This window comes from Anser brachyrhynchus, assembly GCF_964034855.1.
Source record: "Anser brachyrhynchus genome assembly, chromosome: 1".
Classification (NCBI taxonomy): Eukaryota; Metazoa; Chordata; class Aves; order Anseriformes; family Anatidae; genus Anser; species Anser brachyrhynchus.
The window spans coordinates 209,195,895-209,209,402 of NC_137694.1; the positions used below are offsets into that span (position 1 = coordinate 209,195,895).

The 13,508-nt window shown below is 46.7% G+C and overlaps 1 protein-coding gene across 1 annotated transcript in view; it reads left to right on the plus strand.

Annotated features, from left to right (window-relative positions):
* Positions 1-9,549, plus strand: part of RSF1 (remodeling and spacing factor 1) — a 61,455-nt gene extending 51,906 nt beyond the window's left edge. Inside the window, exons 15-16 of the mRNA XM_080576335.1 lie at positions 5-196; positions 1,998-9,549. Coding sequence (XP_080432461.1) covers positions 5-196; positions 1,998-2,572 — 767 coding nt within the window. The 3' untranslated portion in view covers positions 2,573-9,549. The remainder of the gene's footprint in view (positions 1-4; positions 197-1,997) is intronic.
* Positions 9,550-13,508: the final 3,959 nt, after the last annotated feature.

Sequence of the window (13,508 nt, forward strand, 5' to 3'; positions counted from 1 at the left end):
ACAGAGAGCGGCGATTACACAGATTACAGCGATGACGATTACCTGGAAACCAGGAGGAGAAGATCAAGGCGGAATCAGAAGAGACAAGTTAACTACAAGGAAGATTCAGAAAGCGATGGCTCCCAGAAAAGTGTCCGATATGGAAAGGAGTTGAGAAGAGTTCATAAACGCAGGCTCTCCACCTCGGACAGCGAAGGTAAAATGAACAGTCCGTGATTGCAGGAGCTGGTGTATGTCAGGAGAAAACTCGGTGTAATTCAGAGGTGCCCAGTGAATTTTCTTGCTAGAGTTCCTTGATGTTTCTCAGAAACTGTTTCCTTCTGAAACAGCCCACTATGACACGCTGTTACAGTTACTTCTCAAAGCCATTGCTGCCCCACTCCTGCCTTCCAGGTGGGATTTTCTGCCTCTGGCAAGGACTGCTGGGATTCCCACACTATCATTAATGTAACTATTTGGCCACTTTTCCCTTAAGAGGTCACAAAACGTGTTCCTCTGAGTCTTCAAAGATTCTCTTTTGCAAGAGAAAGGCTGTTACTGCTTGTATCTGTGCCACCCTACAATTCTCCCTGCCAGCTCAGCCTTTTTCAGTTCCTACTCAAATGTCCTGTTCGAAGGTGCTGTGCTAAGTGCAGGTGTATCGCCAGGTGCTGTTACAGAGGAAGCCTGCTCCCACTAATGCCCGTCACCCTGTGAGCACCTGGTGTGTGTTTAGCTGCCCTATTATCTCTTACTAAAACAACCACTGGCTTTGGGTCCTTTGCATTCTGGACACCCCGCTCATGGGACGCCTCCTGTCCGGCGCTCAGAGACGCCGAGCCCTGCGGGTTGCGGTGGATGCCAGGGCTCCTCAGAAAACCCGCCGCACTCGGCAGGCTGAGCGCCTCTGACTTCTCGTAGGTAAGTTTGGGAAGTGCTGGCCCGAGTTTACAGCATGGTACAGGATCCTCTTCCCTGAAGGGAAACAAGGACGTAATGCCTTGAAAACTCAATCCTTGATACGCAGTCTGTCCTCAGAAATAAGATGTGCAGGCTGCCTGCTAAAAATCTGTCAGCTCCATGGCGGCTGAGTGTTTTGCTGCCTGCATCGTGACTTCAAACAGTGCCTGACTGATGGGGTCTGTCCTACACGAAAGCCCCTTTCCTTGGGTACTTTCGGTACTGGCTTTCGGCATATTAAACCCCATGCTACTTAACACTACTCCAGTAGTTTCCCACAGTTCTAATGTGTCATTAGGTACGTAACAGCTGCTGGAAATGTAACGACGTTGAACGTACTGGAACTCAGATGGAGTCTCCAGCAACTTGAACCTACTCTGAATAACACCTTTAAAAACAGCAATCCACATACATTTCTCATGACAATAGGAAGGAGAAAGCCAATGGTATTTTTCAGTCTGTCTTTTCTCACCTGAGCCACCAAGGGTCAGCGTAAAGGCTGTCAGCGTGCAGGCAATATTCCAGTTTGCCAAAAAAAAAAAAAAAAAAAGGCCTTCTATTAAAGGGCAGCAACCTTCTGGGGGCGTTTAAGCGGTGTTCGTATACTTGGAAAGAAGTTGTGTATGGGGATAGTATAGCTGTATGCACGTGTATATATATTTATAGATATTTTGAAGATAGCGCAGCCATTATTTGGGCCCTCAGTTTCTGGAAGGGTGTAAAATAGGTGTCGTGAGATAGGGATGCAGCTGTGCGTCATTGTTGACATGCAGTTACCACTTGGGGGTGTTTGTACCGGCCTCCGGAGCCTGTGGTACTTCTCAGACCCAAAACAGAACAGCAGCAGCTTGTTGGGCTTTGCTATTTGGGCAGTTTCTTTGAAATTTAAAAGCAAGCAAGCATTTTGCTGTGTTTGGGGCCTGAGGAAGGAGACTGAATGTGTATGGTGAGAGAGGGACGGCTTTTCGTTGAGGGTGAAAGATGAAAGAATAAGAACTTGCGTGGCTGTTGTGCGTGCACCCGTTTGCTAACGGCTTTAAGTCTGCTGCTCGTTGCAGAGAGCTACACATCCAAGAACTCGGAAGATGACGATTCCACAAAGGAGTCAAAGCGCTTGATTCGAAAGCGTCGGCGAAGCACAGACGACTACTCCGAGGAGGAAGGAGAGGACGAGGAAGACGAAGAGAGGCCTGTCCGCAAACGGCTGAACCGGATCGAAACAGACGACGAAGACAACTGCGAGAACGCGAACGACGACGCAGAGAACCCCGCTCCTGCAAACAAGCTGCCGGCACCCCAGGCTCCTCAAGACAACGCCAAGAAGCACTGCTACCGGATAGAAAGCGACGAAGAGGATGACTTTGATAACGTAGGGAAAGTAGAGAGCCCTTTGGACTACAGCCTGGTGGACTTGCCTTCCACCAACGGACAGAGCCCAGGTAAAACCATTGAGAACTTGATTGGCAAACCCAGTGAGAAGACCCAAGCCCCCAAGGACAGCACAGCCAGCGCCAGCCTGGCGCCCAACGGGACGGGGAGCGGGCAGGAAGCGGTAGGGCCGGAGGAAGACGAAGACGAACTTTTGAGAGTGACTGACCTTGTTGATTACGTCTGTAACAGTGAACAGTTATAAGACTTCCATTTTTGTGCTAATTTATTCCACGGTAGCTCATACCAGCGGGCCAGTTATTAAAAGCTGTTTTATTTTTCCTAGAAAATTCTCCACTACAGTATCACTTTTTAGAAGCAAGAATTTCACCAGTCCTGCAGTCTTTCTGTGAAGTGACCAGTTTTGAACTTTGAAGAAGAATTGCTGTAAATTCCCTCTTCCCCCCCTTCTCCTTCCAAGTCCATGGTCCTGGGTAATTTCACTCACAAAAACCTTATAACAACAAGAGATTTGTATATTTTTGACTTTATATTTCCTGAGTGCATACAAATTTGTGGAAATGGGTGGCCTAAGAAAGCATTCCAAATCGGTCAGGGCCCAAACCGGAACTGGGGTGGGTTTGGCTCACGGGGTGGGGGGATGCAGAAGCACTTGTGCTTTAGCTTTTTCATATGAGATATATATTATATTTAAATGTTCACAACTTAGATTACAACTTAACAGACAGTCTCAAAATTAATGTCTGTACTGTCGCATTTTGTGAGTTGTAGGTTAACATACCATAGCTCATTTTAGTAATCACCTTCATGGAAGCAGTTTGATTTTAATACTGGAGGCAAACAGAATTACTAGAGGCCAAGAAGGTACCATAAACAAGAACTCTGCTATCCATTATGACTTGCAGACTTTCCTAATAAACATCCTTTAAAGTGTTTGTACAGTAAAGTGTACTGTAATGAAGTTTTTGACAGTCGAAACATGCTAGCGATGAATTTACGAGGCGATCTCACGCATAGCCCGTCAGACGATCTTCGATGCACGGTGTCTAGAGGGAGGACGCGTTGATACGAAGTTAGTCTGTAAGTTGGAAGGCATCTTGACGTGCTGCAAACGTTGACAGACAAAACAACCCTGCAGTAGCTGCCTGGCCACTTGAGTTTCACCTTCTGTCGGAGTATTCTGAACGAAATGTGTTTGTACAAACTGCGTTGACCACAGAATTACAGCGCATCAAAGGATTGAGGGATTTTCAAATAAACCGTGACTGGTCCATTCATGTCCTTAATATCTACTTCAAATTGAAGTAAACAAATGGAACAGTTTTCCTTTTGGAGGTTTTCTGTTTGGGGTTTGTGTGTGTTTTTGTTTTGATTTTACTTATCTGCCTGGATGTATTAGCAGGTTTTGAATGTAGTGTTGGCCTTTGGCCATTAGAATTTTCTTAAAATACATTTTAATAATTGCCATGTGACCAACTGATTTCAAGAAGGCAGTGTTTCTGAGAGAAAACGCTTGACTCCAAGACATCTCATCACCTTTTGAGTGGGCATAAAGTGATATGTGCTTTTATTCACAAAAAATAAGAAAAAAAATGGATACTACAAAAGAAAAAAAATATCATGGGGCACATAAGAAAGAGCAGAGCTGAAATTTGTTTTGGGTAGCATTGAGTTTTCTCTTCGTTCTGAATTAAGATGCAGGCTGTAGCATTTGTACGTGTTGTAGCACACAGACAGCTCAGACAGATCTGCCAAGCGTTGAAATCCAAAAAGGTCACATCTATTAATCCTTTCGCTCTGAGATTTGGATTTTTGACTGGTGTTTATGTCCGTTGCCGGCAATGGATGCACCAAAACTGCTGCTGCCACTGAGGAGTGAGTTCTCCTTTCCTGCCCCACCTGATTCCCTTCCATTGTATTGTATTTACTAGTCAGTCATTGAGCACTTCTGTTTTCTTGTGATGAAACCGGCATTAGGCCTTTACTAAATACCTCTCTAGAAAACCTAGGTCCCAAACACCTGCCTTCTGGCCTTGGGAGTCTTCTTTCTGTTACCCACCTCCCTCTCCACGAGTTCGGCCAGAGAAATCACTCTCTAAATGAATTCAGTGCCATTAAGATGAAATATTTTTCCACCTTACCAGCTCTTCACAGTTTTCATGAGCAGACATTAAAACAGGGTCGTGAAAAGCCACAGAAGTTCAGGACGTTCTTAAAAGCGTTTGTAGCATTTGGGCTCCCAGAGCGTTTGTCTTTGCCTAGGCGATGCCTAAATGTAGTGCTTCTGCATGTTTAATATACTCGTGTTTTGAAACAAGCAAGAACAGATGGCTTCCACTTTTTAATGTTAATAATTGCTAAGCAGTTTTAATATTCGCAGTGCAAACTGTCTGATTCCCATGCAGCAACCAGCGATTTCTCATTTCTTCTGGCAGTGCCATAATCTGTTCTGCTGCCAGATGGAGCCTTTCAGTTGTCCGATTGGTGCTGTAGCGAACATTCTTGCTTGTAGAGGCAGCCCAAACGTTAAATGATTAGTGAGCAAGTAATTGTGCATGTGGGAAAACACCAAGGAGTTAAAACACCAAATTTAGAAACCGGGAAAAAATGGAGCGCTGCGTTAGGGAGCGGTGTAAAAGCAGGAGAGGCCAGGAAGCAGAAGTGGAGCATTGAAGCTTACATCGGGAGCGCCGAGTTTTATAAATGTGGGAAGACACCTTGTCACGAGGTTTTACTGTCTGTAGGTCGCTAGGAAAGCCAAATCTTTGGTCTTCTTAGAAGCCACCTTTGAAATCTGAGAGAGCTTTGTCGCCTGGGATCCAGAGTTCTGCCTGAGGCTAGTTTGTGCGAGTGAGATCTGCCAAAACGTCCTAGAAAGGCTAACGTTTTAAAACTTACCTTTTCTCTCCTTTCTGAGGCTTGCTGCTTGCTGGGAAATGCACGATCTGTTTGGGAAGTTGTCGTTTTCAGGCCTGAGGCCAGCTGGCTGCCGCGCGGGGTTCGTGCCGTTGCGTTACGTGTGTGGGGTCGTCCTCCGGGTGTTTCGGTGTCTGCACCTTGTGCTCTTCTGTCCTCGTCCTGCGATCAGAAGTTAAATGTCTGAAGTTTGAGCTTCAAGTAGCACTGGAGAGGGGAAGGAACTGTAAATGCGTGGGGAGCGGGCGTCGTCGTGTGCCACAAAGCGGCGCGACGCCGGGTTGTCATCCCGCACACAGCTCGTGGGGTTGAGACAGAAAGCGTGTGGCGCGGCCGCCCTGCAGTAAGGAACGCGGGGCGGTAACCGAGCCAGAAGGGTGCCAGAATTAAGAGCTCAAAACTTCACCGCCGTTGCTGTCTTTAGTTATCAAATCTCCTAAACCTGAGCATATTTTTGATCTAAAAATGGAAAACAACATCACCAAGCTACCAAAAACCCCTTGGTGTTGAAATCCTGTAGGACGATCGGTGCTGAACAACCAGCTCTGAACCCTGATAGTTTGCCTTTGTACATATTAATTCTGTTATAGAATTAACAGCATCTTCCTGATTTTTTAATGACAGGATTGCTCTGTTCTACCAGCACTTGAGAGAAACAGATGCTTTTTTTTTTTTCTAAATTGGTCACCTTCAAGATTTCTTTGGATTAAAATGTCTCAGTCGCTCTTCGTACAGTGGGAGCTAAAGGCCTGGGGGGGACTCGTTGTCTGCTCGCTCCTGATTTCTAATCGCTGTCTGAACGCTTTGTGAGATATCGTACTCAAAGAACCTCAAGGCAAAAATGTATGTTCCCAAAAGAAAACTGTATGGTAGCGGTGCACTTGTTCCAATGTATCTGAATATTCATCATTTGAACTCTATGGGTCTCTGGATGCTGCAATCATTTAATGATTTTAATAGTTCTCTGCCAGGGTGTCCCTTACTTACCTCTCTTTTCAGGCGCTTACAGCTTGGTGTTCGATGCTCTTCAGTAGGAAGGCCTGGTCTCAACTTCCAAGCAATTGTTTCAAGTTACATATTTTCACAAACTTCTTTTATGAAAAGTAAATTAGGATTTTTATTTTTTTATTTTTTTTTGTGGCACCTGCTTTTTTAATTCACTTTGTACGCAGTAATCTGAATAAATGATGGCAGTAATCCCAGTCCCCAGACCCGATCTGAGCAAGAGATTTGTGTCATCTAGGTCAAAACGGCGCTAGGTAGGCGCTGAGGGTTGGTTTGGTAGATGTGCAGTGACTACTACTCACAGGCTCGTCTTGTGGATGTAATGTGCAGTGCGCACCCGTGGTACCTATTCACATTTGAAGTATGCTTCCAATTCACTGGGTATATAAAAATCCTTTAACGTATAAATATAGAGAGGAAATAGCAAATACCTTAATACAGTAACTTTCTGGAAAACGAAACGTGTTGAATATGGTGGGGGAAACTCCAGCAATTCATGTGAGAAGAGCACAATTCTGCAATTCCTAGAGCATTTAAAACCTCTGTAGGAGCATTTAGGACTGTGGTCTGAAATAAGGACGTGCAGGACCAAGCCCACGTCTCCCGGTTGTCTTATTTTTCTTCCTCCCCTTCTGTAACAGGTGGGGCAGGGACTAGATCGCTTCGAATGCTGTAAGACAGGAAATAAAAAATACATCAGAACCAATACTTATTTTTTTTTCCAGCATATACCGATGTAAGAAAAAATTCTAAATGACTAATTTTTGATGCTTTATAGAGTTGGGTACCCAATCTGAGCCCTCACGGAAAGCTCTGGCTTCAGAAACGTTTCTGAGTTGAAAACGATCTCTGAAGCTGGACACCCGGCAATTGGGGTGTTGAAGATTGCTTGTCATTTCTGAAAACGTGCATCACTTATTGAGCTCTTATTTTAGATTAGGTGTAACTAAATGAGGTAGTTCCAAACGGCAAAAAACGTGTGCTTGGGAATTGATTGTCCCAACGCTTCAGAGTAATTTAACTTATTTTGTATATTGCAAAAGATGTATATTGCTTAGTATGACACTTAAAAAAAAAAAAAAAAAAGATTGTGTACAGCTTCTGGAGGAAAGAATAGAACACTCTAAAGTAGATAAGAAGTTTTTATAATTGAGTTATGCGGTGTAAAGGCTCCAGATGTAACTGCAATTAAAAGTAAGTCCTACCACTTGGGTTTTTGACTATCATTTTGTAAATGCTGGCACCCCGCCCCTGAGCTTAGGAGCAGGAGAGGGGGCAATATAGCAGTTAGGGAGGACACATGCTTAAGGAAGGCAGGTGTGTCTGCAAATATATCTCCTATTGCTACATATAACCCCAAAGGTTACTAACGAAAACTGAAGGGCGGAGCCGCTCTAGTCCTTCGGTTGGTTTACTCGTGCACTTTGCAGCACTTTGTGTATAGTCAGTCTCACTGGTTCCCCAGGTGCAGACCGAGTCGGTTTCTCCTGCTGTCGGAGCGCTCTTCCAGCGGCAGCAGGAGGCGGGGAATGGGTGGAGGGAAGCGGAGCGGAAAAACGTGGATGCAAACCCCCGCAATTTGCAAGACGGGTCTTGGACAGGCCCCAGATCTGCTTCTGACTTGCCCTTTAAAGACTGTATTTCAAAAGGAAGGTCTCCGTTTGAGAGACTCATCCCGACGCCCTCCTCTTCTCACCCTGACCTTCAAAGCAACAGGAAAATATCTACTCACGGCCTCTTCCCTTGAGGGAACCGTTCCGCCAGCGCAGCGTGGATGCGGATGAAATTAGGATCGGTCCGCAGAGAATCGTGGTGGCGGCCGCCTTTGGGGACACTGGTCGGAGGCCGCGCAGTTTGCTTTGTTGTTCGCTCCTCTTCTCGTGTCCCGCACAGCTAAACTGATCAGTGATGCTTAGGTTAGTCTGTCAGAACCTGACTTCAATGATTCCAAGGGGATAAAGTCCTACTAAAACACGATAGGCCTAGTTACCAGTGCACCATTTGTTAGTTAGAGCAATTAAAAGTCCTTAATAGATACTAATCTGCTACTCGAGTTAGTGGTAGAGAAGGAGATCAAGTCATAACTCTACGCCTCGTTTAGTTTTCCATGTCATGCTCATTATATGGACTCTAAAATCTTGTACAGAACCTTATGCTATACTCATTAAAATGGTACTCCCCCCCTTAATTGCATTGAAGTGATTCGGTTTTAATGCCAGTCGGGTTGCTGGTTTCTCCCTGTGTTGCACAGCCCTCCCTAAAAGACCCGCAGCAGCCCCGAGGTGGTGTCCGACAAGCAGAACGTCGCTGTTCTCAGCGTGCACGACGGGTCTCAAATAGCGCAGAGGTTTAGGCAGCTGCTGGACAAACGCTGGGTGCGTTCACTGCCCCTGATAGTACAGATGGGGTTACTTGCTTGTAGGATGATCCTCCAGCCTCCTGTGAGAATTAGATCCAAACTGCCAGGTAGGTCCCTTAAAAAATAAGGTTATTAAGAAATTTAAGAGATACTTACACGAAATACAGTTTTGTCTTACTCCTGCGTGCTGTTTGCATGGTCTCAAAGAAAACCTTGGGTTCCTTAAAAACGGTCTCGTTCACAGTTGGCCTCCTTTTTGTTTCCTTTCTCTAGAGAGTTGCCACAGTAAAGTCCCACAAGCTGAGCTCTTCGCAGAGTTTAACCCATGCGTTTCGCGAGTCCCGAACCTCGCTGTTAAATCCCTTCGGTCGTGGCTTGCCGCAGCAGCAAAGGGAAAGGACCGAGGGGACACACGCTGCGTGTGTGGGAGGGGGGGGAGATGAGCTGAAAAAAAAAAACAAAACTGGAAGCGTTCTTCTCGTTGCACATAAATCGGGTGGTGCTTTCACTGTCTTCCCCCCCCTCCCCCCGCTAGCACCGCACGCACGCGAAACACAGAATTAAAACTTTTCAAAATGGAAGTCACGGTGGCCTCAGTGCTCAAAGGGTTAACTGCAGTTTAATAACAGCTAATGTTTTTAGATTTGCAGTACACAACTGTTTAAATACTGTATTCCTTGTAAATGAAGTAAAAAGAAAAAAAAAAAATGTTAAGGCTGGTGCCAATATTTTTGTTAATGAATTGTTCAGCGTTGTCTCACTACAGTCTTCTGGTCAGAACTCTTTGTGTATAAGCTGGGCCTGAAGCCATTTTATAGCTTGTAGGCCTAATTGTGTAACTTTTCTTTCATAATGTTTTTTGTTATAATATCTACTGTCATTTCTTTCATATAAATATGACATGTAAATTGTCATAATAAAAACAAAAATTGAAATAACTCGACGTACAAAGTATAATGTGTGTTGAAGCTGCTGCCTATCCTTGCCACGGGAATGGAGAATTCGTGTTTTATCCCGATTTTGTTAAAATTGAGTTCTCCTTTCTCTGACCTGACGACGGGGAAGATCTGATGGACTTGTTTGTGCAGTGGTGAAGATTTTCCGTGTGTGCGCTCTCTGCTCCGTGGTTTTTGCATCCAGCTTCAATGATGTTGCAGGCAGCTGACAACGAACGGCAGCACGGACGGAGTTTGGCGTTTGCCTCACGCTACAACACTCGTTGTGTTTGCGGTGGAGCGACATAAATGCTGCAGTGGGGAATTCTTACGAGCTGGGCTCGTTTATTTAGGCCGAGATGTGTAGAACCACTACATGCCTGCCTGCAGAGAAGCACTAAAAACGTAAGTGTTCTGACACATGGCTATGGCAGCGAACACTGATAACACGAAAAAATCAGGGAGATAGGCATGAATTGGGAAAAGGATGACTCCTCTCCGTGCTAATCACTGAAGCCCGTCAATCTTATATTTTTTTTCCAGTGTCTGGTTATAGTTAACCTCCTGTATGTCCCTGTAGCGATGAGAAATTGCTGTGAACCGAATCCTCTTGCTGGAAATGAAATGCCAAAATTTTACATTTGCATTTTTAACAGCCTCTGAGCGTGATTCCGATCATCTTGCAGTAAATGCTGAAGTCTGAACCGGCCACCCCGCAGCAGGCAGTGCCGTGTAGTCAGTTAGGGAAGAGAAACGGGCTCCATCAGGTGGCGAGTCCCACGGGGTGTCCTAAGACGTCCTGCACCACCCCAGGCCGGTACCTGCCCCTCTCCGCTGGCCCTAAATACAGCCCCGGGCTGCCTGAACCACTCCTGGACATCCAGTGCTCAGGCATCAGCGTGGAAGTGGATCCCGAGGTGCTTTTTTAAGCTCTTACAGCTGAGGAAAAGAACTTTTGAGTGGCGCCATTCTGGTTCGTTTGTGAACGTAAGGAATGTCTGCCTACTCACCCCAAACTTCAAGACTTGGCACTGGGGTATAAAGTATCTGGATCTTGTGAATTAGGAGAATGTGGCTTTCTGCTCCTCCTGAAGCCCTAGCCTCAAAAGCAGCTTCCCGATCTGGGCTTAAACCATGCTTTGTCCTGTCTTCCTCTGGAGGAGTGGTCTGCAACACGAGAGAAACTCATGTTGGTGTGCTGGAGGAGAAACGAACTCTGTATTGCTCCACCGCGGTGCCTTAATTCAACCTGAACTATTCAGAAAAATTAACCTAGAGCCATCTGAAGGAGTTGTCACATGATTTCCAGCTGGCTGGAGGAGAGCTGAGGACTCTCTGTGACTGACATAGGCAGGAATCAGCAGCTGCACGAGCAGAAATGTTCATTTGTAACTGCCAAGTGCGGTGAATGGGTGTTTTCACACATTCCATCTCACCCTACCACCTGCTGCAGTCTGGTCTGTGTTTGCGGACAAGTTGTAGGATTTCGTTTCCAGATGAGCACTTTGGTAGTTTCTTGGCATGACGAACTTGAAGATGGTTTCCTCATCTACTGCCACTGGCATTTTATTCAATCTATTCTAGCGATGTTTAAATTTCACCTCATTGTGGAATTTTCTTTGATTTCTGTCAAGGTGATTGTATGAATAACAACTATCTGCATAATCAGAGTCCAAAATGGGTAGGAGTGGTTGAGGAGCTTTCCAAAGCTTCCAAAGTTTTTTCACACATTTTCTTTTTCCAGAATGTGCCGCTTCGCCTCTTTGCTGTCCAAGATTAGGACTAGAAAAGTCCAGAGAAGCAAAAATGTTCAATGATTTGAAGGAAAACTTTTTCAGTGTTCAAGAGGATTTGGATAACTTTTGGTTAGCCCTGAAGTGGTCAGGCAGTTGGACTTGATCTTTGAAGGTCCCTTCCAACTGAACTATCCTATCCTATCCTATCCTATCCTATCCTATCCTATCCTATCCTATCCTATCCTATCCTATCCTATCCTATCCTATCCTATCCTATCCTATCCTATCCTATCCTATCCTATCCTATCCTATCCTATCCTATCCTATCCTATCCTATCCTGTCCTGTCCTATCCTATCCTATCCTATCCTATCCTATCCTAATCCTATCCTATCCTACCCTATCCTAAAGTTGAAGACCTAATTCTGTTAATAATCTCTGTGTTTGTGAGATGCTGGGTTTGCACACGTGAGTAATTAACGCCTCAAAGTGATGAAAGTGAAGGCTACAAACCATGGTAGCAGGCTGACAGTTGCAGGGGGTCTTCCTGAACATGTTGCCCTGCTGCAGCTGATGGATTTGCCAACCTGAAGAGCTTTGTCTGTTGAGGATGAAGAGAGCTTCACAGCGGTTCTGTCTCAGTGACAGTTTTCAAGAGATGGAGACAGCTCCATTGCTGCGGATTGATAGGCGGTGATCATAGAACCACAGAATCACTAAGGTTGGAAAAGCCCTCCAAGGTCATCTGGTCCAACCACCCCCCTACCACCAATGTCACCCACCAAACCATGTCCCCAAGCACCACGTCCAATCTTGCCTTGAACACCCCCAGGGACGGTGACTCCACCACCTCCCTGGGCAACCCGTCCCAACGCCTGACCGCTCTTTCTGAGAAGAAATGTCTCCTCTTTTCCAACCCGAACCTCCCCTGGCACAACTTGAGGCCATTCCCTCTGGTCCTATCACCAGTTACCTGTGAGCAGAGGCCGACCCCCAGCTCCCCACCCCTTCCTTTCAGGCAGTTGCAGAGAGCAATAAGGTCTGCCCTGAGCCTCCTCTTCTCCAGCCCAAACCCCCCCCAGGTCCCTCAGCCGCTCCTCACAGGACTTGTGTCCCAGGCCCTTCCCCAGCTTCGGAGCCCTTCTCTGGACACGCTCCAGGGCCTCGGTGTCCTTCTGGTAGTGAGGGGCCCAAAGCTGAACCCAGCACTCGAGGTGCGGCCTCACCAGAGCAGAGCCCAGGGGGACGATGACCTCCCTGGCCCTGCTGGCTGCACTACTCCTGATACAACCAGGATGCCGTTGGCCTTCTTGGCCACCTGGGCACGCTGCTGGCTCATGTTCAGGTGAGCATCCAGCAGCACCCCCAGATCCTTTTCCTCTGCACAGCTTTCCAGCCACTCTGCCTATTTACTCACCCTGCCCTGGTGTGAGCCCTGCTTTTTGCTGCAATAGCAAAAGCCATAAAGGCAGCTTTCTGCAGAAGCAGCGTGAATCCAGGGGAAGAAGCATGGGGAACGGCCCTGAACACCCCAGGCACCCCAGAAAACACACTGCCACTGGCTGTGGCCCTGTGGTGGCTCCTGAGCACAGCCCTGCACCCACACCACCACCCAGCTGAGGGAAGGCTGGTGTGACACCATTCCTGCAGCTCAGGCCCTTTCATTTTCTTCTTCATGTGCCTCTCTCAGACACTGCGGTGCCAGCCACCCTCCGAAATTCCCCTTAGAGCATGCGGGGATGGCTGCTGAGAAGCACCTCTGTTGATTTATTTTTGCCTTTGTTAGCAGCCCAACAGAGAGACCCATGGCCCAAATCATTCCTGATGTGAATTGGAGACCACCTCAGCGCCATGTTGGGGTGCCATGATGACACAGTTCTACAGTGACATGGTGACTGAGAGGGTGACATGGTGACTGACACAGTGACATGGTGACACGGTGCCATGGTGCCATGGTGGCTGACACGGTGACATGGTGATTGACACGTTGACATGGTGACCGAGATGGTGCCATGGTGACTGACACGGTGCCATGGTGGCTGACATGGTGACATGGTGACATGGTGACACAGTGATTGATATGGTGACATGGTAACTGAGATGGTACCATGGTGCCATGGTGACTGACATGGTGCCATGGTGACACGGTGCCATGGTGCCATGGTGGCTGACATGGTGACATGGTGACATGGTGATTGACATGGTGCCATGGTGGCTGATATGGTGACAC